The sequence below is a fragment of the Ambystoma mexicanum genome, chromosome 6q, assembly GCF_040938575.1.
Source record: "Ambystoma mexicanum isolate Mex_15411 chromosome 6q, UKY_AmexF1_1, whole genome shotgun sequence".
Classification (NCBI taxonomy): Eukaryota; Metazoa; Chordata; class Amphibia; order Caudata; family Ambystomatidae; genus Ambystoma; species Ambystoma mexicanum.
Window position 1 is genome coordinate 1,664,128,379 of NC_090937.1, and position 26,697 is coordinate 1,664,155,075.

The 26,697-nt window shown below is 48.4% G+C and overlaps 1 protein-coding gene across 2 annotated transcripts in view; it reads left to right on the forward strand.

Annotated features, from left to right (window-relative positions):
• AUP1 (AUP1 lipid droplet regulating VLDL assembly factor) overlaps positions 1-26,697 on the forward strand; it is a 240,716-nt gene that overhangs the window by 33,477 nt on the left and 180,542 nt on the right. For both annotated transcript variants that reach the window (XM_069632508.1, XM_069632509.1), the window contains exon 3: positions 3,855-4,005. In XM_069632508.1, coding sequence (XP_069488609.1) covers positions 3,855-4,005 — 151 coding nt within the window. The remainder of the gene's footprint in view (positions 1-3,854; positions 4,006-26,697) is intronic.

The window sequence follows — 26,697 nt, forward strand, 5'->3', positions numbered from 1 at the left end:
TGGCACATTTTTGAGAATTCTCCCCAACTTGCGCATTAAGGTTTACCGTGCATGGTTACTAAACGTGGTTGGTGCCCTAAAATGGCCGTGCCATGATAATCTTGCTTCTTTAGCCATATTGTAGTTTGGCCTTTTCTTATAAGGTTTTGCGCTTTCAGGGGCTATTGAGCCTTTGTATGTGGAGGTCAGGAAGGGTGGATGGGGCTGTCCGGCCCTAGTCCACATCTTTTGTGCCAGAAAGTCTGTTTCTGAGATGGATGTGAAACCAGTAGTTGTCACTGATTGGGCAACTACTGGCTGTTTAAATGGTGCAGATCCTTGCCATTCGTGGGCTTGAACTTGATTCCAGCTTGAATTTTGGATTAAAAGGGGGCCTCTGCAGCTATTCTTCAAATCTACATTAATGCCAAGAATCCCTTCGAAGAGTAGGCGGCTGTAGACTCCTGGAGTGGACCAGCATCCCTACCAGTCTCCGGCCCACTGAGCCCTGCTCCTTTGCCTGGATCTAATCTCTCCCTGGCTGTTCAACCAGTATCTGGCACTCCTTGCTCACTGCATCGCCGCTCTCTACCCCAACTTTCAGTGCTGTGCGGACGATACCCAGCTCATTTTCAGGCTACCCTCGGCCGCCTCCTCTTCTTCCCTCATCTCTGACTGTCTGTCTGCTATCCAGGAATGGTGTGCTGCCAATGACCTCTGCCTTAATGCCAGTAAGACCGAGATTCTACTTATCGGCTCACCCACTGCCTCCTTCCCTGCATCTCTGGGCAGCCTCTGCAAGGCAAAAAACTTCGGCGTCTTCTTCGACTCCACACTCTCCTTCTCTCCTCATATATCGGACATCTCTAAGTCGTCACACTACCAGCTGCACCTCAGAGGTATCCTTCCTTTCCTCTCCTTCCTCCAGAAGCTCAGTGTCTCCCGAGCCCTGGTTCTCTCGAAGCTGGACTACTGTAACAGCCTCTATCTAAATCTTCCTGCCTCTTCTCTCCGCCCTTTGCAACTCATCCAGAACAGGACTGCGAGACTTGTCCTTGGCCTCGAGCCCAGGGACCGGATCTCTCCAGGACTGAAATCTCTACACTGGCTCCCAGTGGCTGCGAGGATTAAGTTCAAAACCCTCTGCATTGTCCACAAGGCCTTCTGGGGCCTGGGGCTTAAATACCTTCAACTCTCTCTTCCTAAATATCTTCCCTCCCGAGCCCTTCGCTCATCCGTCTCCAACTCCCTCAGGGTCAGCCGCATCTCGAAGCAACGAGCTGGGGGTAGATCTCTCTCCGCGGCAGGGGCCTCCCTCTGGAACAGCCTTCCTGCCTCCCTGAAACTTGAGGAGAACCATCTCCGGTTCCGGAAGCACCTCAAAACCTTCCTCTTTGCTTCTGCTTTCTCTTTCCCTCTCCCCTGCTAAATTCTTCACTGAAACTGCACTGAATCTGCAACTGGGCCCCCCCTTCCCAGCACTTGCCTGCACTTACCTTGCACTTGCCACCAGCTGGCCCTATTTATTTTATTCTACTTACCTTGTACTGCATTCCCCCCTCCCACTTTTTCCCTTCCCCCTACCCCTGCACTTGCACAATCTAAATGACACCTGGCCTAGTAGGATCGTTGTCTGTCTTCCCCTTGTTCCCCACCCCTCCCTGCCTCGTCGCGCCTTGAAACACTTGTGTATAGGCACGTTACAAATGCCATATCATATCTCTGAAGACCATGAGTGGTGCTACAGCCCTTGGACTAGTGGGACCAACTAGTCTTGCCCCCTTTTCGAGGATCCATCCCTTCAGAGCCTTCGGAAATGTCCCTGGACACCGGGCGGGCAGACCAGCTCTCTTGGGCTAATTTGACAGAAGTGTCGCCTTCCTGAGATCAAGTCTGTAACTTCAAGTCACCTTCTCTGCAAATTTCAACTTCCCTCCTTCAAAGGAGCTGCTGCTGTGAACGCGACTGAAAAAACTGCTGTAGTCAGCAAACCATGCTAGTCGCTAGAACTCTCCTTCCTTCATCCTGTGTCTTAAGAAGGCGTGCGTCATTTGATTCTTAATTTCTTCACTGATAAGTGGATTGCATCTTGCAGTCCCATATGCCTGGAAGAACACTAACTCCCACCGCAACAAAAGGCAGTGAAAGTAATTACAGCTCCTTTTTTCCTTGTACCGATTTCCCTTCATTATCTGAGACTATCGATGCTGAGGACATCGACTGGTTCCATGTCGGTTTGTTTTACGGTGAGGCCAGTGCCCGTCTGTGCATTTCATACATCTTTAGCTTAAATCAGTTGTCGCTATGGTAAAACCTGTGGACTCGACCAAATTCCGTGGTTCTAGTATTGAGAGGACCCGATACAGGAGCTGGTCAGACCGTGACCAGTGTCCCCCTGCATCGCTGTGCATCAGTGACAGTTGTCCAAAACAGCTTTCCTGCATTCAGTCCTGTTGAGTCCCCCTGAATTGAGTTTTTGTGCATTGTCCATCCGGAAGACCTTGCACCAGCATTTGTCACCAAACGGATAAGTGCTCGAACCTGCAACCCCATTGCATCGGGGACTGTAGCTGAAGGTGAGAAAAGCAACCTTGGACACTCTTCCGAAGACTTGCCTAGTCCTTAGAAAAATGGGAGTATGTGTGTACCATTGATTGCTCATGCAAGCATTCAGAAAGTGGGGGACACTTTTATTAGCTAGGATACTCTACCATTTGGAACTCTTCATTGGAACCCAGCCCTCCACTAATTCCGTCTCAAACTGTGGAGCTTTGGTGAACATTTGGGCGCAATGCCCCTTACATCTTAGGGATGGACATTTAAAGCTAGTGTTGCATCAATGTGGGCCTGTAGTGCTGCACACTAATAATTACCTTCCTTTGCAGATGTTTGTGTTTTTGCCCTACTCCAGTGATTGTACATATGTATCTTCTTGTGTGATATTACTAGTTGTCATTTTTCAGTGTTATGTGGCCATAGACAATCAGTTATCAAAATATTAAGTACACCTTACAAGCTCACCAACTCTTGAGACTTAGCCTAGACGACTCCTCCACCTACCTTGCTGTAGTTTGGCTACAGCTTGCAGAGTTGTCCCCTTCACTAAACCAGGTTGGCATTCTATACATCTATCCACCAGGCCAGTGTTTAGCTAATCAGTTCTAACAAGTGGCATGTTGAAGTAGCAGGGTAGCAGTATGGCATGGTGAGATGTAATGAGCCGATAAATGCTGATGGGTCTTGGATCTCAATTCATGACTTACTCAGGTAGCCATTGCAAGTTGATGTCTGGAAGGTTTAGAATTAATCTTAACCTCTGGCATTGCTCTGGCAACCCTCCAGACCATTGTTCTTCGCCTGCCCAGCCGTTTAAGGGGAAAGACCACATGCAAATAATTTCTGTCCCACCCCAAAAGGGGCAAGTCAGCCTGGACTGCTGGGTTGCATCCCTTCTGCACAAGATCACAAGCATCCCCAAACATGTTTCGGCATCAGGAAAAACTACAGCAAAAACAAAGGCGGTGATGGCTGGGTAATTCTAAACCTTCTAGCCATCACCTCTTATGTTTTATGCAGCAAACCATTTCTATGTGGGCACTTAACAGTTATTTCGCCAATGTAAGCCTGTATTTGAACTAACCAAATGAAGGTTTAGGTAACTTTGTTTTTCAATGCACCAGGCGATTTTTTAATAACATTTGAATCGACATTTCTTGCTGCTTTTTCTGATCCTTGACAATGTAGTTTGAAGTGACTAGTCTGTGCTGTGCACAGTCCTGTGAACTTTCACTGTAAAATACTCTACCTATTGTCTCTGTTGCAGGGGTGTGTGATGCTGTCCGATCTATTCTGTCTTACCAGGGTTTGTTTTTCAGGTTTATTGTGCGCATAATGTGCTCGTTACTGGGGATGTTAGTGAGCCAGAATGACCCCCGTCTGCGGGACCGGACTGTGAAGGTGTATATCTGCAATTACACCACCCAATTTGACCATAACATCATTAACTTCTTGTTCTCCTGCAACACGGTGAGCAGACTCCTCCTTTGGTCTTTTTTCAGTCTCTACTTATCCTGGTGCTCTCCAGTCTCATCTGTTGGCTGTCATTGAACTCTGAAAAGCAGTACATTAACCCGCTTCTCCATTCACCCACTTCTGTTTGTGTTCCCCTCTTATGTGACCATGGCTCTTTTCCATTCGCATCTTCTGTTTGTGAGCATGGCACATGGTCTCAATTAGGCCTCTGTTCCAGGTTTCTTTTGTTACTGTATCTGTTATGTTTTTTTTGTTGTCCCTCTTCGTGCAATACTTTCCCATCATACACTTCGGACAGATCCTCTGTGTAATGTGATGGTGTTTCACTGTACCTACATGTGCAGAAAAAATTGAAGTATTCAATTGATCATGGTTTTTATTCTAATCTGATCTATTAACCACTGAGGCCGATGTCGTCCCAACACTAGGGACTAATGCAGGTCCCACTCGTAAGGGAGGCATAGTATCAACAGTAAGTCTGACTCGAGTGACCACATTCCAATGGTGTTTATTGAACCTTATTTGGGTTTGAAAAACGCCTATCTAATCCTAAATCTAAAGAAGGGAGCAAGCTACGACAATCAAATAGCTACGACCATCAAATAACGCAGTCCTATTGGTGTCTTGTCATAATAAAAGGGCCTACACTAATAAACCTATTGCTAATGCTAATCTTACCTCTAAATACAAATGGTGTGGGGAAACCATGTTATGCAAAAAAGTTTTCAAGAAATGTCAGGATATTCAAGCCATTGGTTTCCCTCCCCCATGTTTTCAGCACGGGACAAGGTGGCACTCTCGTGCCTGGAATGGCTTCTCTAGCACGGGGGTGCAGTTAAAAAATAAACTCCATCACGACCTTCTGTACCAAGTCTCTTTGCCGTTCAAAAGTCTCTTTGAGAGACTGATGCAACAAACAAATAACAAAGTTCATTTACTTTCAGAATTCTCCTACGCACACCTTTCTCTGGTGATCTGTTAACCTTGGATCCCTCACAGCTGGACTCAGATCCACTTTAACGCAAAGTTCATTTTTCACATATAAACAATTTTCTTAGGATTTCCACATACCTCAGCAGAGAGGTTTTTGCAGTAAGAGGATTTAAGGATCTGAAGCCAAAAACACAGTTGTGAATTCCTTCATTCAGAAGACCAAAGACAGGACACTGGAAGTACTTTTGCAGCAAGGATCACAGGGAACGCTCTAGGCAAGGTTTTCATTGCGGCTGGATGAGGCTCTGGATTTGGCACCTTTTTCAGGAGCATAGAAGACAGAATATCGCTGGTCATATTCTCGTTGTGTGCATGGTCCAGCACCCTAACGAGGGGACCTTCGGACTGGAATCGTTCCTCCTGGAGATCTAGCAGGGTGCCAACGAAGTTTCAGCGCACAATGGCTCGAGGTCCCATGGTATTGGGGTATTGCTTCCCCGCAAGGCGGCAGCACAGCCGTTAGGTAAAATTTTCATAGCAATGCTGCATTTTCCTGTCCCATGTCAACCCCAGAACCTCTTGCTTTTACCGGTGGATTATTTTTCCCTATACCTCTGAGTGGGCCCACCGTCACAGAATCTTGTACTATTTCATGGGTGTAATTTTTAAGATTCCAGAAAGTGTCTTTTAAAAGTTATCCTCTTTGACAACTTTTTGGCACCAGGTTCCTATTGTTGCTGGGTTGCCCTAGGGGGGCTCCCCTTTAACTTTTTCTGGCTAACCTTGTGAGAACTACAGTTCACAAAGATAGGATCTTTGGATCCCTTTTACATTTTATTAGGTGAGACAGCACCCCCACCTTATGTGGAGTGCTGGGAGATGCAAAGTATCCCTTCATTTGTTACCAGGACAAACTTAACGTTTAATGGCTAGTGACAGTGAACCTTTTAATTAATTTGGTGCACCTTTAACGTGGGCTGTTTGCGTAGCTGTGGTGAAGGCACCCATGGGTCCTCACTTTACCAAAATGGCCAGTCTTCCTTTTTCGCATTTTAGCGTTACTTGTCCTTTCTTGTTCCTTCCCCTGACATCCAGGACGGGAAATTACTTTGAAGAATTTGTCTTCAGCAGGAGTGCTTTGGACTCCTGGAGGCCCCGCCCAGGCTACAGTGTGTCTGTGAAAGCAGGACGCGAGTGAGGAGTCCAAAACTCTGAAGCCCTTTGTCTTACAGCCTGCGTGCGAGATTCCAGTTCAAACTGGGAGGCTGGCTGTCAGAAAAGGATTGCCAAACCCCCCCCCCACCGCTCCCCAAGTTTGAATGTTGCAAGGCTATTTGGCTGGGTTCCTGCATAAAAGTCACAACCTGGAAGCTGAATAGGTAGTCGTCCACTGGAACATAATCGAAGAGGAAGATTAAGAATTTGGAGCTGAAACTATTTCCAGCGACCAGAGAGCCTGCTGTGTAACCAGATCCTGTTGTAGCCCTTCCTTCCAGTTGACCTGGGGACTCCAAAAACGATGACCCAGATCCTCGTGAGACCCACTACAAAGACCTGGATTTTGAGCCATTCAACTCCGTGCTGCATCCTTGCAGGGCAGCAATACCCCAATACCCTGGGACCTCGAGCCATAGTGCGGTGCACAGTCTTCCGAATCTCGCAGAAACTTCGTGGGCATCCTGCTGGCTCTGCAAAGGCACGCTTCCAGTCCGAAAAGTTCCCTCAAGTGCTGGACCTGGCAAACAACGAGAATCTGACCTGCGATATTCTGTCTTCTGTGCTCCTGAAAAAGGCACCAGAAACAGCCACGAGGAAACCCTTGCTTAGAGCCTTCCCTGTGATCCTTGCTGCAAAAGTCATTCCTTTCTTCTTAATGAAGGAATTCAATGACCAGGTTTTTGGCTGCAGATCCTGATGTTCTCCTGCTGCAAAATCCTCATCTATGCTGAGGTACTGTGCTGGCTTGGGAATTTACTTACCCCAAAAACTACACCGGAATTACAAGAGACTTAAGGCGTTTTCTGTGATTGGGCGGCCTCTCGTCCAGTGCACCCATGCACCTGCTGGACTCACCTAGGGTGTCTTCTCTGAAGCCCCTGGACCCTCTTAACTGTAAAGAAAAGTACCTGCTTGTTCGAACAGTCTTCCTTAGGAACTCTGAGTTTTGCTACTTAATAACCTATCGTGACCTGCCTGTTTGACACTAGATCCTAGTGACACCCCCTTCTGCCACTGAGGACACTCCTGCTCCAAGAACAAGGGGAAGACTTCTAAGATTTGGGCCTTTTGCATAGAAAAGAGAATACCTGTTCAAAAGTGACTTACTTTCAAAAGAAGTTGGTTGGTAACTGTAACACTGAGTTAATAGTTACAAAAGTTATTACCTTAGAAATGTTTTTCCATTCTGAAAAGGATATGAAATATCCTTCTTTTCTTAAACTGTTTCGCCATTCTAACTAAAAGTAGATGTGAGGGTATATTACTTACCTGTGATTTGGTTGTGCCTCTTTCCAAAAGTAAAGCTGTTGGTTTCACTTCACTATTCCTGTTAAGATACACGTATGAGTGTCCCAACTGGGTCTTGCTTTCCATGACTTGCAGTTAAGTCCAGAATGTCTGCATTAAGTTTTGCCTACCTAAATTAACCTCGAGTCTGTCATAAAGAGTAACATTGGGTTTTGCTTTCCCTGGTCTGTTTTAGACTGACACAAGAGTCTTACACCTGCCTTTAAGTGGCTGATGGCTCCTGTAAAAAGTGTAAAGGTTTTACTTACCTTGAGTATAACTGTTATCCTAAAATGAGTTGGTTATTGCTTCCCTTAGTCTGTGAACTGAAAAACAACTGTATTTGAATACTACACCACAAGGTTCAACTCCCCTAGAATAACGGTTTTATCCTGAATCAGAGTTATAGCTATTTTACTGTTACTAGAATAACTGTTCCACTATTCCTAAAAAGTAGATTGTCCAGTTGGCTTACTAAGTGATTTCTTACTGAGCGTCACTGTACAACTGCCAGGGTCTACGACCCCCTATATTACTGAAGGTAATCTAAAAAGTAACTATTGGTTTGACTTCCCTGGAACTACTGTTTGGTGTTCCAAATTAGGTTACATGCTTTGGTCTGGTCACCTTCAAGCATAGTGTTGTGCTTTTAGAATTAGTTATATATATAATGTGATAGTACTTATTGTTAGGTAAGATTTTCATAGAAATCGTAAATCTTCCTGACCTAGGTCAACCCCAGAACCCTTTACTTTACTGGTGGGTTATTTTTCCTAACACCTCTGAGTGGAAACCGTTTTCGACACCCACAGAATATTTTACTCTTTTTATGGGTGTCCGTTTTTAGGCTCCCCATAGTGTCTTTTTAAAGTTATCCTCTTTAGAAAATGTTTGGCAATACGTGCCTGTTGTTGCTGGGTGGCCCTAGGGGCTCCCCTTTTGCTAACATTGAGGGAAATGCAGTTTCCAAGGGTAGAAAGGATCTTTGGATCCCTTTTGCATTTTTTTTGGGTGAAACCAGCACACCCCACCTTATGTGGAGGGCTGGGGAGATGCAATGTATCCCTTTTCACACTAAAACTGTAACAATTCGGTTACAGGGACAAGCTTACCTTTTTAATGGCTGGTGACAGTGATACCTTTTTATTAATACGGTGCACCTTTACCGTGGACTGTGTTCACAGCTGCAGTAAAGGCACACACAGGTGCTCATTTTACCAAAATGGCTCAGGTCGACTTTTTTCGCCATTTTAGTATTTCTTGTCCTTGCTTGTTCCTTCCCGTGAAATCTAGGGCGTTAAATTCCTTTGAGATTTTTTTATCTTCGGCGGGAGTCCCCTGGACTCCCCGCCCAGGCTCCAGTCTGTGTATGTGAAGGCAGGAAGCAAGGGAGGAGTCCAAAACTCCACATGCCTTTGGCTTCCTCCTTGCCTGAATGGGGACAAATCCCAGTGGGGGGCTTGGACAACCAGACCGCCTCTTGTTGTTAAAGGCAGGGAGAGAATGCAGAAATTGTGCTGTAGTTCCTGTTAAATACTGCGAACCGGGAAGCTGAAGACAAGTCGACCACTGGAATTGAAACCGAAGAGGATGATTAAGGAAAAGCAGCTGAAACAATTTCGGCGACCGGAGAGTCTGCTGTGTAACCGGAGCCTGCGATAGCACTTCCTTTCAATCGACCTGGGGACTCCGAAAATGACAACCCTGACCAGAGCCTGGTGAGAGCCACTAGACTCAATAAAACCTGCATTTTTTACCATCCCATCTCCTCCCTCTTCTATTACCACCCTGCTCCTGGGCAGCCCTCTGCCCGGCAGCCCCCTGCGGCTAAGGGCCCCAAGGCTAAGGGCGACTCCTGCAGTTGCGGCTCCCTGTGTCTGCAGGTGTCCGCAGGGGACGCAAGGCGCAAGTAAATTTCGCCTTCTCCACCTTCTTCCTGCCCACCCCCGCCTGGCCACTGCATTCGCACGGTGTCTTCACCTCACTGTGTTCCACAGTTGTGGTAACTAGGGTTTTTCTCTCCTCGCAGGATTCTCAAACTTAGGTGGCCTCTCCACTGTGTTCCTAAAACACAATACTGTTGTTGTTTTGAAATGTGGTAATATGTCTTGCCGTTCCTTCCTGTCTGTGGGCTCTCGCATCATCTGTCTCCCCCTCCCCCCCCCACTCCATGGTGCTCTCTATCTCGCCTATCTTCTATAACTGCTTCTCTATTGATTATCCTGCTCTCCTCACTAAATCTGGTAGGAAAAAGTTTAAAAAGGACATCCTGGTCTCCAACCCAGGCCTCCCTATCGTTGACACCTACACTAGTGCCTGCTCTAAGGAAACTCTCACTGACATCCTCTTTTTCGTGCTTCACCTGACCTATGGACCCTTCATATGGTCTCTGTGCTCTCTCCTTTTTCCTCTTCTCCCATTAATGGTGGCACCCATTGGGATGTCCTCTTGGCCCCCTTCCGCTCCTCTAAGGCCATTATTAATGTCTACGCTAATGGGACAGTCTTGGTCCAAGGCCATCAGGCCAACCTTCACCTCTTTGATAGACGCTTCCCTCGCCTCATCAACTTCCTTTCCTTCCCTGCTGCCCCTCCCCCTCCCCCTTGTCTTCGGCTACCTTGCCTCTACCCTCCCTCCCTCCCTGCCCCCTCTCGCACTCCCTCTTCACCTCCTTCTTCTACACCTCCGCAGGGCGTACCTCTGATCTGTACCCCTCCCCGGAAGTCCTTCAAGGATGGCAACCTTCTCCACTTTGCCACTCGTAACTCTCGCTCTGCCATCAAGCATTCCTCCGATATCTGTCGCCTTCTTGAGGAACTGGACCTTGACGTCCTCGGTCTCACTGAGACATGGTTCACAGCCAGCTCTGTCACGAGCTTTGACACACTCCTACCTGAAGGTTACAAGACCCTCTCTGTGCCCAGGACCAACCGTGCAGGGGGGTTGTTGCCCTTATCTTCCCTGAGTGGATTCCTGCCACTGTCACTCCTACGCAGACCTACTCCTCTTTTGAATGTCTTGTCTGCCGACTCTCTCTCTCTCTCCTAGCCATTCCCTTACCATGGCTATCTATCGGCCACCTGGTCAAATTTCCTCCTTCCTCTCTGAGTGGGCTGACCTCTCCTCCTCACTCCTGTCCTCTACCACTCAACGCCTCTTTCTTGGGGACTTCAACATCCATCTAGATGCCTCCTGTCCCCCCCACTGGACTCTTTCGTGACCCCTGCGACTCTCTCTCACTCTCTATTCTCCCGTCTGGGCCTACTCATTCTGCAGGGCACACTCTTGATGCTCTGATCTCTTCTGACCTTCCCCTCTCTGTCCCTCTCTCCACTCCTCTCTCCTGGAGTGATCACTTTCTCCTATCCTCCCACCTCACCCTCCCTACCCCACAGGCAAAGCCACCCTCATCATTGCCACCCACCTTCTCGGTCATCCGACCCATGAAGCGCGTGTCAGTTGCGGCTTTCGCTGCCACCTTCTCGACCCCCTCGTCCCCCTTCGGCTGACTCCCACCCTGACACAGCCCTCTCCTTGCTCCACTCTGCTATATCTGATATTCTTGATATCCTTGCCCCTGTCATGAAAATCTGCCTGAAGCCCAAAGCCAAATGTAACTCCTGGTATGATTCGGATCTCGTCACCCTAAAACGCAAGTGCAGGGTGGCAGAGAGGAAATGGCGTGCTTCATGTTCATCCTCTGACAAACTGGTCTGCCGCCTGCTCCAAAGGCAATACCGTCTCTCTGTTCTCACCAAGAAGAGAGCCCTTATCCAAGCCCGCATCTCTGTGGCATCTAACAACTCGGCTGAACTCTTTAAAATCTGCAAGGAGCTTGCCAACCCTGCTGCAGTCTCTACCTCTCCTGTCCCCTCCCAGGCCCTCTGCACTGCACTGGCCTCCCACTTCATCTCTAAAACTCAGGACATCCTGTCCTCACTCTCCTCCTATCACCTCCCCCCCGCCCCCTCTCTTCCCTGCTCTTCCTCTGGCCCTTCTGCAGCCACCCCTCCTCCCTCCTTCTCTGCCTTTCCCCTTTTTTCTGCTGACGAGGTTTCCAGACAAGTCCGATCTATGAAAGTCTCGTCTAAACAGATTCACCCCTGTTCCTCCAACTATCGAGGACCACATCGACTCCCTGGCTCCTGCCCTGGCTGACTTTTGCAACCACTCCTTCGCCTCTGGAGTCTTCCCATCCCCCCTCAAGCACTCCCTTGTGCACCCTCTCCTTAAGAAACCCTCTGCCGACCCCTCCTGTCCGGCTAACTATCGCCCAATCTCCATCACTCCCTTCCTGGGCAAGCTCCTGGAGAAACTGGCCATCTCCCAGCTTAACCTCCATGCTGAAGCTGTTGATAGTCTCCATGACCATCAATCTGGCTTCAGAGCGGCCAGAAGCACGGAAACTGCTCTCCTGAACATCCGTGAGGACCTGCTCTTGAACCTCGACTCCAACACTCCGTGTGTTCTCATTCTGCTCGATCCCTCTTCTGCCTTTGACACTGTCAACCATGCCATCCTGCTCAACCGTCTCCGTGATAACCTGGGTATCACTGGTCAGGCTCTGGCGTGGCTGACCTCTTTCCTTTCCAATCGACCCTCCCAGGTCCAACTTGGGTCCTTCCTCTGACATCTTTTTCGCCACCTGTGGCGTTCCCCAGGGATCTAATCTCTCTCCCTGGCTGTTCAACCAGTATCTGGCACTCCTTGCCCACCGCATCGCCGCCCTCTGCCCCAACTTCCAGTGCTATGCGGACGATACCCAGCTCATTTTCAGGCTACCCTCGGCCTCCTCCTCTCCCTCCCTCATCTCTGACTGTCTGTCTGCTATCCAGGAATGGTGTGTTGCCAATGACCTCTGCCTTAATGCTAGTAAGGCTGAGATCCTACTCATCGGCACACCCACTCCCTCCTTCCCTGCAGCTCTCTGGCCGGCCTCTCTTGGCCCTCTTCCTGCTCCTACCTGCAAGGCAAAAAACCTCGGGGTCATCTTCGACTCCACACACTCCTTCTCTCCTCATATATCTGACGTCTCTAAGAAGTCACATTACCAGCTGCACCTCAGAGGTATTCTTCCCTTCCTCTCCTTCCCCCAGAAGCTCACTGTCTCCCGAGCCCTGGTTCTCTCGAAGCTGGACTACTGTAACAGCCTCTATCTTAATCTGCCTGCCTCCACTCTCCGCCCTCTGCAACTCATCCAGAACAGAACTGCGAGACTTGTCCTTGGCCTATTTGGCCTTGAGTTCAAAACCCTCTGCATTGTCCACAAGGCCTTCTGGGGCCTGGGGCCTAAATACCTTCAACTCTCTCTTCCTAAATATCTTCCTTCCCGAGCCCTACGCTCATCCGTCTCCAACTCCCTCAGGGTCAGCCGCTTCTCGAAGCAACGAGCTGGGGGTAGATCTCTCTCCGCGGCAGGGGCCTCCCTCTGGAACAGCCTTCCTGCCTCCCTGAAACTTGAGAACCATCTCCGGTTCCGGAAGCACCTCAAAACCTTCCTCTTCACTTCTGCTTTCTCTCTCCATCTCACCTGCTAAATTCTTCACCTAAACTGCACTGGTTCTGCAACTGGGCCACTCTCACCGACCTCGGTACTGGGCCCAGTCACTCTTCACTTGCACTGCCTCCCTGGCAACCCCTGCACTGCGGGACTGTCTCTGTATCCCTACAGCCCCCCCCCCCCCAGCACTTGTCTGCACTTACCTTGCACTTGCCACCAGCTGGCCCTATTTATTTATTATTTTATTTCTATTCTACTTATTTGTACTGCACTCCCCCACCCCTCTCCCCCTTCCCCTTTTTCCCTTCCCCCCCCTTCCCCCTACCCCTGCACTTGCGCGGTCTGAATGACACCTGGCCTAGTAGGATTGTTGTCTGTCTTCCCCTTGTTCCCCCCTCCCTGCCTCGTCGCGCCTTGAAACACTTGTGTATAGGCACGTTACAAATGCCATATCATATCATTGCTGCGACCTTGCGGGGCTGCAATACCCTGGGAACTCGAGCAATTGTGCGGTGCAGTCTTCTGGATTCCGAATCTCGCGGAAACTTTGTAGGCAATTGTCAGACATGATTTGAGTCTGAAAAGTCCCCTCAACAGAGTGCTGGACCTCGACGAGAATTTAACTGAAATGTTCTGTCTTCTGTGCTCCTTGAACAGGCGCCAAATCCACAGAACTGCATTCAGCCGTGAGGAAAACCTTGCCTAGAGCCTTCATCAATCCCTGCTCGAAAGTTCCTTCTGAGGTCTTGTTTTCAGTCACCACGACAAGGAATCCACTGACCGGGTATTTGGCTGCAGAAGTCCTGCTGCAAAGTCTACTTCAATTCTGAGTTACTGTGTTGGCTTGGGTATGTACTTACCTTAAGTCTCTTAGGATTTCTGTGTAGCTGTGGGGTGTTTTCTGTGAACGGTGTTGGTAAAGATCGTATGCAGTACCCTTCGGGTGAACTACAACAACCCTGTCGTCCTAGCAATAGGAACCCAACCTTTTGGTATAGGCTTGTACTACACAGGTTGGTAGCATGTTGTGCAGCCACGCTTATCTCAGCAGGGGGTCAATTTGAGCTGTAGGAGAGTTGCACAGTTTCACAGTAACAAGTATTCAAATAAATTTACACACAAGGTTTCTTGAATAAACAATTATTAATGTATTGATCAGTCAGTTAGAATAAGCCTTCTTCAGAAGGGGGCAATATAACAGGAACACTCCTACACTTGAAAAATACTCTTAATATTTCTAAATCGGTAAGTACCCTTTTGGAATGGCCCAGGGGCACTACCTACACCCTTGGGCGACTTCAATAGCTAGGGTACTGGGGACATTAATATGTCACTGTTGCATTTAGAATCAGATGTAAGAGTTTGTCAACGAGAGAGGTTATTATGATACAACCAGAGATCTCGCAAATATTTCTCAAAGCAGGCAAGTACTTTTGTAAGCCCCCAATGCAAAGTTAGTTAACCCACCCTTTCCTGGAAGGTCGACAAAACACATTCACAGTAGGAAGAAGTCATTCAGGGAGCCTGGCTAAGCCAGTCAATTTGAGCAAAAGTCTAGGTGAAACTGAAGCACTTCTCAGAGGTAGGTGAAAGTCTTGTACAATGTTTTAAAGTCTTTTTAGAAAGAATAATTCAAAGTAGGGCCACAAACTGTTTGACTTGTGAAGTCAAGAAGCTATTAGCAACTCTACACAGCAACCACAAGTCTCACCAACAGAGAACAAGTGTAGTTCCACAACAAGAGGTAAGTTCTCTTAGATTGTACAGTGCCTTTAGGTTGAAGAAAACAGTGTTTAAGCTCCTCGCGTCTACCGCAAATAGCAACACTGTGGTTTCTGTCTGTCGAGCTGGACTTGCATCTGGGGTCTAGCATTCTGAGGTGGCTCAGGCTCGGTCAGTCCTGCTTCCTGGGAGTCCGGAGGACCTTTCTGGAGCTCTTGTCCAACTTAAAAGCAAAGCACACAATCTGGTGTTCCTCTCCCTGGCCTTTCGGTTTCCAGCAGCAACTCTGTGGAAATTCATCCAGCGCCGAGATGATGTCCAGGTGGCTTAATTTGGAGTTGTTTTGTCCCACCAGGGGGGAGTCCTTGCAGGGGCTTCTCTGTAGATACGAATTTGGGGTTTCAGCACAGCAGCAAGGCTTCACCAGGCAAACCAACAGTCCAGGAGTTGCAGCAGGCGTCCTTCACTTAGGCCTTAACTTATATTATTACTTGCATCCCTCCTTCGGTGTCGTAGCTGCAAAGCTGTTCACTGCCGATCAAGAGATCCGACGGCGGTGCCTTCGACGGAGGAGGTTGTTCGGCGTTCGCCGAACACGTGGCCTGGCCTCGACGGCCAAATACAGTAGGGAGAGTAGGGTCGTGGGACATTTATTGTTTCTCTTTGAGAATGCCTTTCCCCTTCCCCTCCCTTTCCTTCGGGGTTGTTGTCACATGCAATCTGTTCCTCAGCTATGGAGAGGGACACCCTTTAGGTTTTGCCTGCGTTGCAAAGGCAAATTTACCTGGAAAGACTAGCATAAACGGTGTAACCGTTGCTTGCCCCTCGACCACAAAGATGATGGCTGTGCGGCCTGTCAGCTCCTTAAGCCGAAGACTTTAAAAGACTGTAGGGTCAAGAGGTGGGCAGCCTACGCCATGTCTAGGTCTGATTCATCACCAGCTGCGGCCGAAAGTGACAAGGAATGTGACAACCCGACATCCGTTTCGGAAGTCGTAGACCTCTCTAAGGAGCGTTCACGCTACTCGTCGTCTGTCCCCGGCCCCGACAAGCGCGGCTCACGCCCTGCTTATGGGGTTGAACACCCCGGCGACAAGGACGCACACAGAAAACCCTCCCATAAACACGGCTCTTCCTTGTCGAAGACGAAGAGGGCATTGGCGCCAACAGAGACGCAGGTCCTACCGGCGGCCTCCTCAGACCGTAAGAGTCTGAAGCCCCCCCTCGCAACCGCGACTGGGATACCCCCAGATAAGGGCGCTATCACTAAACCGCCAGACAGTTTAGTTGTCGAGAGCCTGGTGCGGATTATTTCCACCGATAGCCAGAGGCGGACGGCGAAAGAGATGTCAGTTACTGCTCATAAGGCCTGGAAGACGCCGAAAAGGCCAGAAGGAAGTCAGGAACCGCCCGCTCTGTCGAGAGGGACTCCCAGCCTACCAGAAGGCTTTTCAGAAGGGGAGGGGACCCTCTCTTCGACGTTATGGGATAGATCGAAGTGTTTTCTAACGGAAGGCCCTCCCTTTTCTCCCCCTGACCGCTCCGGGGTACCTCAAGAAACCCTAGTGAGACTCCAGTTCTGTATGGACAAAATGGAGAGGTTTATGGAGACTTAGAACCTTCCAACACCCAAGAGATCAAGAGAGGGACCTCCGGAGGATCCCAGGGCCAAGTACCCCAGGCTGTTTGATCCCCCCCCAGGAGGATGGAGATTTATGACCTCACGTGAGAGGACCCCCACTTTCAGGAGAATGACAAATTTTTAGGCAATGAAGGGGAATAAAACCTAGAGGAGGAAGGTTTTGAAGACAACCCAGTTATGTGTGATGGGGGCTTCGGAGAAGACCCAGAAGAAAGCGCTTAACAGCCCTGGCAGTCCCCATCAGCGTTTTCAGAACCTGAACCCATAAACCTGTCACCACCCAAAGACTCACCTATTAGGAATACATCACCTATAGACGATCAACCTACCTTTTAATGCACTCCTACGCAAGGCAGCAGCGCATTTCGAGATCCTAGACCGGGGAAACTTCTCCTGACATCGACTTTGTAGAAAAGATCATTAAGGAGAAACCCCCTGTCAGCCAAACCAGTCCCCTCTTCGCCTCAGTAAAGAGACAAATTATTCCTTCACTATCCACTCATGTTGATCAGAGGGGTCAACCCGAGGATAGAAAAATGATTGTCCTTCTCCATCGGACCCGTTATACATCAGGGGCCACTCTGTACCAGACACCTTAGTGGTGACAAATACCAGGAAGAGAGCAGGGGTCCCGCTGTCAACTAGCGAGGCACCACCAGATAAAGAGGGTAAAAAATTGTATGCCCTAGGAAAGAGGATTACAGCCTCAGCTGCCTTTTCCGCAAGAATTGCCAACAACTCCTCTTTGCTGGCAAGTTACGCAGATGCACAATGGAGCAAACTACGTAAGGACATTGAGGAGGTACCGGAATCCCTACGTACTCGCCTTCTAGCCACGGCGACTGAAGGGACCTTAGTCAACCAAAGCATCATTAAAAATACTCTGGATGCTGCAGAGACAGCTGGGCGTTCCCTAGTCCAAGGAATCCTACTCAAACACCATGTATGGCTACGTAATTCAGGCTTTAAACCTGAAGCACAAGCATCTCTTAATAATAAACCTATAGAAGATGCAAACCTCTTTGGTAAAGCGGTGGATGAGGCACTAGAGACCGCAAAGAAGGAATTTGACTCAATCAAGACACTAGACCATATTTCAAGGCCTCCCAACAAACGTGGTTATTTGACTCAATCAAGACACTAGACCATATTTCAAGGCCTCCCAACAAACGTGGTTATGGCAACAAAAGTTTATTTCGAGGCCAACGCCAGCAGCAGCAGCAGCAGCAGCAGCAGCAACAGCAGCAGCAATACTCTGCAGGTAACTGGTCCTCTAACCAAGGCACCAGTGGACAATATAACCAAAGAGGACAACGTCGTGGCAAGGGAAGAGGTTGGGGTCCCACCCCTAGAGGTTCCCAAGCCACCAACACCAAATGACAAAGATTTGGGTCCCCTCCCATGCTTCGCTGGTCGGGGGCTGGTTAACATCCTTTCTTCCAGTATGGGAGGGTATAACATCAGACCGCTGGGTACTATCAACCATAGCCCGTGGCTACTGTATAGAATTCAACAGTTCCCCTACGTACAGACCCCCAAGGGGATGATGCATGTCGCCAGAACACCTCACCATCCTTCTTCAAGAAGTGGACAACTACTAGAAAAAGGAGCTATAGAGGCCGTGCCTCTATCCCAGGTAACGGAAGGTATTTATTCAGTGTACTTCCTTGTACCCAAAAAGGACTTAACCATGCCCCCTGTACTAGATTTGCACCCAGCGAACAAATTTGTCAAACCTCAAAAGTTTTGTATGGTGACTCTACAGGAGGTAATCCCCCTGCTTTCTCAGGGAGATTATATGACAACACTGGACATGAAAGATGCATACTTATATTTTAATGTTGCCAGCGCACAGGAAATGCCTCAGGTTCATGATAGAGGGCAAACATTACCAGTTCAGAGTGCTACCCTTCGGCATAGCATCAGCGCCGAGAGTATTCACGAAGGTACCGGCAGTGGCAGCGGCCCACCTGCGCAGTTTGTCCATCCCAGTTTACCCTTACCTCGACGATTGACTCATAACGGGGGATTCTTACGAAACATGCTTCTCAAATACTCAAGACTGTAGACCTTTTGTTTCAACTGGGCTTCTCCATCAACGAGAAGTCCAACTTAGACCCCAGCCAGATCAAACAATTCCTAGGGGCTCTAATTTGAACAAAGGACGGCCTCATCTTCCCCTCCGAGAGGGTCCAAAACATTCTGTTTCAAATCCCTCTATGTGGCCGGTCAAGAGGTGACGGTACGCAAAGCACTGCGCTTACTAGGAATGATGGCGTCCTGTATTTATTTGGTACCTCACGCGTGCCTGCGCATGCACTCAATACAAGAGTGGCTCAACAGCCAGTGGTGTCAGGCCAGCGGACAATGGGATGATCTAGTGGTGGTCTTGCAGACCTTGGTTCTCTCGCTACGGTGGTGGTCGAAGGAAAACCTGGTAATAGGGAAACCATTCGCCACCCCTGCAGTGGAAGACACTCTTAGCCGCATCCCTCACAGGATGGTGGGGCTCACCTATCCCATAAGACTGCTCATGGAGTCTGGACTCCGAGCGTAGCATCCAAGCACATAAACTTACTGGAGCGAATATCTGTGTTCAAAGCATTGAAAGCCTTCGAGGCACACCTGCAAGGGAAGACAGTGATGGTCTTCACGGACAGCACCACAGCCATGTACTACCTCAACAAGCAGGGGGGGGCACTCACTCTCCAGGACTGTCCAAGCTGTCCCAGAACATCTGGAAGTGGGCTCTCAAACACGTTCCTACTGTCACAACATGTACCAGGTGAACTCAATCTGCTAGCAGACGAACTCAGCAGAGACTTCCCTCTGCCCTCAGAGTACGAATGGGTGTTACACGAAGACATCGTATTCGACCTCTTCACACAGTGGGGATTCCCAGAAATTGATCTGTTCGCAACTCTGGAGAACTCACAATGCCAAGATTACGCCTCCAGGTACCCTCAGAACCAATCCAAGGGGAACGGTCTATTGATTCCCTGGTCAGGGAAATTAGTTTACGCTGTCCCTCCCCCGACTCCCCTTCTTAACAAGATAGCGCACAAGATGCACCAGGAACAAGTTGCCATGATACTGGTGGCCCCTATGTGGGCCCGGCAGCCTTGGTTCGCTCACTTGATGGAGATGCCCCGATCTCCTCCAGTGAAACTTCCCTGCCCACACAACATGCTGTCACAGGACAAGGGCAGGACACTGCATCCATGCCCTCAGACCATGAATTTAGCAGCCTGGCTCCTGAGATCATAGAATTTGGACATTTACAACTCCCGCAGAGATGCATGGACATTCTCAGGGAGGCTAGAAAGCCTAACACTCGTCACTATTATTCTAGCAAATGGAAGAGATTTGTCATCTGGTGTAGGGAAGGAGCATCAACCCAGTATTGACTGCTCTCCCACACAAATTGGTCTGTACCTGACTCACCTACTAGACTCGGGCTTGGTGTTAACTCTAAAGTCCATCTAGCTGCACTTTCCGCATACACCACTTCCCAACTTAGTGTCATGGTGGAAGGTCCCAGTTATTAAAGCCTTCATGGAAGGAATGAAGAGGATCTACCCTCCCATAGCTAACCCCGCTCCTGGATGGGACCTAAATGTGGTACTAACCAGGCTCATGGGGTCACCCTTTGAACCCATGCACAAAGCAACACTTAAAGACCTCACTCGACTGCTTTTCTAATAGCGATCACCTCCATTAGGAGAGTAAGTGAACTACAAGCGCTCTCTGTACTAGACCCCTTTGTAACAGTTCACAAGGATAAGGTGGTTCTACGCACACATCCTAGGTTTGCACCAAAATGTATCTCTAAATTCCATGTCAACCAGTCAATAGAACTACCAACGGTCTTTCAAAATCCTTCAAACTTAGGTGAGAAGAGCCTGCATACACTGGATGTTCGCAGAGCAGTGATGTTTTATATGGAGAGAACTAGACCATTGAGAAAGACTAATCAGTTCTTTGTCTCGGTGGCAGCAGGAAGAGAAGGAGATGCAGTTTCGAAATCCACTATTTCTAGATGGATTGTACAATGCATCACTCTGTTTACCTCTTGCTAAGAGGAAACTACCCTTCAAGCCACGAGCACACTCCACTCGAGGCACCGGGGCTTCCATAGCTTTCATTGCAAATATCCCTCGAGTCCATTTGCAAAGCGGCAACCTGGAGTTCTGTTCACACCTTTACAAAACACTACTGTCTTGATGCACACTCTAGATCTGATTCCCAGGTGGGCTAAGCAGTATTAAGACATCTTTTCTCTACTGTTGCTTCTCACAACCCACCTCCAACTCCGGGTACTGCTCGCTAGTCTATGCACAGCATGTGATTCTAAGCAGATTAACAAACATCAGAAGACTTGCATTACTTACCATAAAAGCATTTCTGATGGTTGTATCTGCTTAGATTCACATGTGCCCACCCTTCCTCCCCGCTCGGATGGAAGGAACATAGACTTTCTTCTATATCTCTTTTCTGTACTCACGTCTAATAGGCTCCCTCAGGGCAGAAAAAAATAGAGGGGCCTAGACGCGTGAGGGATTGTGGGTACACTGCACGTCACTATAGGGATAGTGTTAGACACGCCTTGTCGACGTCCCCTTTTCGACTACGAAAAACAAAATGCAACACTCTGCAGTGACCACTGGATGTCGGACTGTGCACAGCATGTGAATCTAAGCAGACACAACCATCAGAAATGCTTTTATGGTAAGTAATGCATTATTATTTGCTTAATACGTGTTCCCTACACCCTGAAGTGACCAGGGATAGTATTTTCACGTAGCTATCGCACCAATATAATTTGTAGACGTGAGTTTCAGAAAGGAAGGGTTAAGGAAAGTAAAAGGTTACATCAGTTTCTACAAAAATGTGAGGAGAGCTGAATCCTCCAATGAAGTCTAGGTAAGCCTTTCCGAGCATTCACAGTATTTAACGAGCTACAAACTATGGCGGGACAAGCAGTACCAACATCGATGGACTTAGCAGAGTGCCTTTCGGGTGCCAGGACAGCCAAAGTCATTTGGACAAAGTCTAGAGTTCTGATGCACATCTTCGATAAAGTTTTTCACAAAGTCCGATTTGTTCACAGAAAATCACTAAAGACGCGCACACTGTTAGGCCTGTGCAAAGGGAAGTTGACATCAACTTAAAGTTAAGCAAGTGCAAATCTAAAGTGAGACCGCACGGCTCAAGTCAAGTACCTCCAAGCCAAAATGGTACCTCTGGTTAGAAGAAAAGTGGTCCAGCTGGATGTCTCCTTGCTACAACCATTCAGACCCTTGTTCCTGAGCCTCAGTCGTGGGGACAAGAGGGAGGCTGTTTGGAGGGCTCCTGAGGCAGTACTCTGGATGGTATTCGGCAGCTACGGGCTTTCTTCGATTCAGTAGCACTTCGTGGTTTCAGCGCTTTGCAAACGGCACTGGTGCAGTTCGAATATCTCCGGTTGTACTTTCCTTGCTCTGTCGTTCCTGGACTCTGGTGAGGGGACTCTGGATTTCCTGCTTCTGCAGTGTCCCTAGGGGAGGCTTGTGTAGCCTTTGACCGGCTTTGATCCACGGCAGACGTTGCACTCGGTTATGGACACTCGACCACAGGCATTGGGCTTCTGCAGTAAAGAGAGGCACAGTAAGTTGGGGATTGCGCCAAAGTGGAGTTCGTCTCTGGTTTAGTTGGTCCCACTAACCCAAGGAAAGAAGTCGGTCAGTCCTGAGCTCCTCGGTCGAAGTGAAGGTCAGCACACAGCTGGGCTTCACCGGGCAATTCAGGGTCCAGGAGTTTGCAGCAAGCTTCTCTTCACCGTTTCTTTCTTCAAGTGGTCGACTCTGCCTGTAGCCCCCAAACCATCGCATTTTAAGCACGCTTTCCTATTCATGCACAGCATAGGGTGTCAAATGCACAGCAAGGTGTATGTCCTTGCCAATCGGGACTGGTTTCGTTCAGGCACACCTAGAGACAAAGGAGAGGGGAGTTTCCTTCCAGACACTGGAGCCAGGGCGGCCTCAGGGCTGAAGCCCGCCAAATGCAAATCGCACAAAGGGATCAAATATGTCTGAACACACAGAGTAAAAGCCAAGAAGGACCTCACAAACAGAAAATGTCAATAACTGAAGACCGGGTCCATTTTGACAAAATGGACGCCCATGGGTGCTGTATTGCAGCTGAGGGAGTGGTAGGACACATTAAACCACTACCACCAGCCATTTAAAGTAGTGAGGGTAACAAAAAAATATGTACATGAGAAAGTAGGATAAGGGGTTACTAAGTAACCCCCAGCACTCCATATAAGATGGTGTGTGCAGGACCCACAAAGAGAAAAGCTAAGTAAGGTTCATCTTACTATTTTTGTGATCGTAGTTCACACAAGAAAAGGATTTTTTCAGTGACACTGCACTGAAGGTGCTGTGTCGCCATACAAAAAGCAGATGCTTATGGAGTTTGTCAGACTCCAAAAACAGTGAAAACGTAACATCCAAATAAGGGAAAAACACATGAGGGAGTGAGAAAAGGTCCCACCAACTCAGGGTTAACATTAAAAGTCAGAAGTACAAATAACTGGGGGTTTCTAAGGTTGAAGGGAATTGGCACAGAAATGAAAATTCTCCCCAACACCAACTAACATAAATGTTGCATTTAAAATGAGAAGGGGGATGCTCAGTATCCTCCCAGCACTCATAAGGTGGTGGGCGCTGGTCTCGCCTAACAAAATATAAAGGGGGTCCAAAGATCCTTTCAACCCTAAGGAACTTTAGTTCTCACAAGGTTAGCCAGAGAAAGTTGAAACGGGAGCCCCTATGGCAACCCAGCAACAATAGCCGCTTGGTGCTGTTAGAGGATAACGTTTTTAAAAGACACTATGGAGAGTCTTAAAAATGACACCTTTAAAGAGTAAAAGATTCTGTGAATGTCGAAAAAGGTTCACACTCGCAGAGTAATACAGAAAAATAATCCACCAGTAAAATCAAAAAGTTCTGGGGTTGACACAGGTCAGGAACATTTATAATTACTATGAAAATCTTGCCCAACACTTGCCTCTGGAGGTCCAACTAGAGCGCACCAAATTTTTGGGTGTATTCATTCACAGGTAGACTATGCACTGCCATTGTTGGGAGTACCCCTGGTATTGGTGGTTTGCAGCCCAGAAAGGTCACAGCACGTCGGGGGGGGGGGGGGGGGTGGAGGTGGGGTTTGGATCATTCTGCAGCTCATCTTATGACTAGTTGGTCCACTAGCCAAAGGGAAGGGGGGGGGGGTCTTCCTCTTCGGAGCTCCTCTGTCGAATCGGAAACTAGGGCCCGACAGCAGGGGTCTCATCGCAGTTACTGGAAAAGGGCTTGGTTGGCTTCAGATCTTCTGTTCCAGTGGTCGGCTTGCCTTCTGCCTCAGGAACCTCCCGTTTTATTAGGATTTCACACTCGTCCTCTGCAAACTCTGCCTGCAGTTTACAGAAGGAGGCAGGTGGCCGCTCCAATCAGGACAGCCAGCCACCCAGTGGGAACTGGTTCCTTTCAGGCATACCAGAAGATAATGATGGCAGAGTTTTGGGATCCTCCCATGCTTTCTGTCCTCGCACACTGGAACCTTGGCGGGCTACACAAAGGATTCAGCCAAAGACAAAAAACTCAGGATATGTCATTGCATAAGGTGCCTGTAAGTGTTTCTAGGTGTGACGAGACAAGGGAGGGAAGATGGAGGGAGGACAAAAACTTACCTTACTAAGCCTTGTGGCTGAATGCAACCTGAATTGCATGTATGTTGTATGCTTGAAGCGTAAACACAAACCATTTAGCCTGAGCTATTATTACAGGAGGACAGTTAAAATGCGCCCGAATTTCATGTGATGTGACAAGAAAAGTAGACCTTATTTATTGTGTACGTTTCAAGCATAAACGTTCTGTAAGCTGGTCCGGGTCTGCATGAGCATTGCCCTCCTTTCCTTACCTGTTTGTATGCCATTAAACCTATCGGCTGCTTACTCTGCCCTGGTCTGTGCTGCCACCTTTCTTTCGATGATGCCCCCTTGTGCCTGCAACATTTTGTTGTAATTTACTTTGTTTGACAATAACGGGCTGCAAACCAATAAAACGAAGACTCTAACTATTCCATTTGGCTCTGTTAACTGTCTTGTCCCTCTCGTCATTAAGCTGCTAATTTGTTTGTCGTTAGGACTTGCACCATGTTTTTTAGGTTTGCAAGCTGTGAGAGTTGCAATTTTCTTTCTGTAAACATTTCTCAAGCAGCGCCTTACTGGTCCTTGGCCATAGACCCTCACCGTTGCTGGTTTTGATTATTAACACATCACCCCTCATGTCAAGTTGGCTTTTTTCATTTACTTTCAGGCTTTTCACCTTGCATGATGGGCGAAGGAGGGTGGGGGGTGGGGCAAGAAGAGTTTGAGCTCTAAACGGCTTGCCACGGTAGGGGGCACAGTTGCCAGAAATTCTGCTTGCTACGGCAGATTGCTGCCTTAGATTGCCCAAAATTGCCCAAGACCAAGCCAGATTGGGGTGAGAGGTTGACCTAATTCGTAATTGAATACATGTTTAAATTGCTGTAATGTTGACTGGTGTGGGTTCATGGCCGCCCAGGTGCCCCCAAAAGTCACCTATGTACATCGTTTCATAGCCAGGGCCTTAAAATTGTTAGTGAAAATCTCCATACCTAGCATGGACAGGTGTACTCCATCTGCCCAGAACAAGTCTGGGGTTCCCACTGTTATGCTGCCATGCCTTATGAAATTCAAACCGGTGCCCTTGCAAAACATTTAGCCAAGGCTGAGTTCAACTTCCTTCAGGACTTTAAAGTTCCACTGCTTTATCTCATGCAGCACCTCTCCAGAACCACCGAAGTGGTATTAGTACCTCTGCTTTCGGTGAGGTAAATATTCCCCTTAAACCATTTTCTGCCACGCTTGGCTAGATCATTTCCTCCGAAGTGTTGGTATGGGAGGTCTTGAAGGGCCCCTAGGGGACCCTCGCATAGTCGAAACAATGCAAATCACCACACACGAACTGACACGCCAGACACAAGGTTGTATTGCCAAAAGCTACGGTTTATTGCAAAGCAAAAAGTCTCAGTTGGCCAACTCGGTCTCACGCCCCGCGACGTGTCTCCAGACCTCGAGGGACGCAAGAGAGCAAATAAAGTGCATCGGTTACATATATACAAAATGGACATCCTGCAATCAGTCATGACATGTTCATTAAGCCCATTGTACAGTTTCTTTGAACTGGGTCTGATGATTGCCAATTTCGACAAATATGACACCTTCAAACATCTATTTTAGCAACAATATGCAACATTGCGAGCCTAGAGACTTATTTCTTTGTTGAACAGAACACAGTGCTTCTGTTCTTGCAGGCAAGCTGCATACGGGGGAAGAGCCTCATTCCAGGACTTTCTATCTCCTATTTGCTATTCGTGTCCTGGGAGTCAGCACGCTCTGCTGGGCTTAGGAAAGGGGGGACCGGAAGAAAAACATAATTCAAGCCTTTAGCTGTTTCTTTCTAGCATTTCTACCATATTAACGAGACTGGCTGGCATCAGTGAAATGATTAAATGCTGTGTTGCTCTCCTCCAAAGCTACATTCGGGAGGGGATTGGGCATTCCTCTCTGGGGCTGCCTACGTTATGTTTCAACGAATAACTCCCAGCCTCGCGGCCTTGCTCTTTCGCTTTGAACAAAGTAATCGGTGAAGCAGAATAAGCTTCCGGCTAAGCAGTTTTAGACAAAAAGCAATGAGAAAACGTTAGTGAACAAAATGGCGATTCTAGCTACCTCAGAATGGCTGCACATTGGTCAAACTTATGGGTCTGTATTTCTGATGTTTAGTGCATGAGACAGTTGGTCGTCGGCCAATATGATACATTGCCATTGGTCGTGAGAGGTATCTATTTTTCTAGACTGACAGTCTCAAAGCCTTACAAATCAGCCAACCTATCATGCAAATCATCACACATCCCATTTGTACCCGACCACGTGATTGTGGTGTTGTGAAAAGGGGTGGAGTGGGTGGCATCCAAACACCCGTTGGCTCTCGCAATGAATGTGTGGGCCACTATCCGGGCAGACTTCAAGGGTGGCGGGGGGTGGACCTGTGGAAAAAATATGGGTTTGTGAGTAAAATCTTGTGCCTAATGTACCCCTTGGAACTCAACTTCCAACCACCCAGCTTTTGAAACTCTTTGCTCCCCAGCCTGCCAATCCAGGCTGCGGTGGCCTTCCCAATCTTGAAGGAGTGGGTACCGAATTCAGTCAGCTCCCAGCCCGTCCCCCTAATTGCTTTTTTTAAGGATGGCCTGCAACTGGAACCTACCAAGACCTAACATGCATTAATGTATTGCCCCTCGGTGGCCTGATACTTTC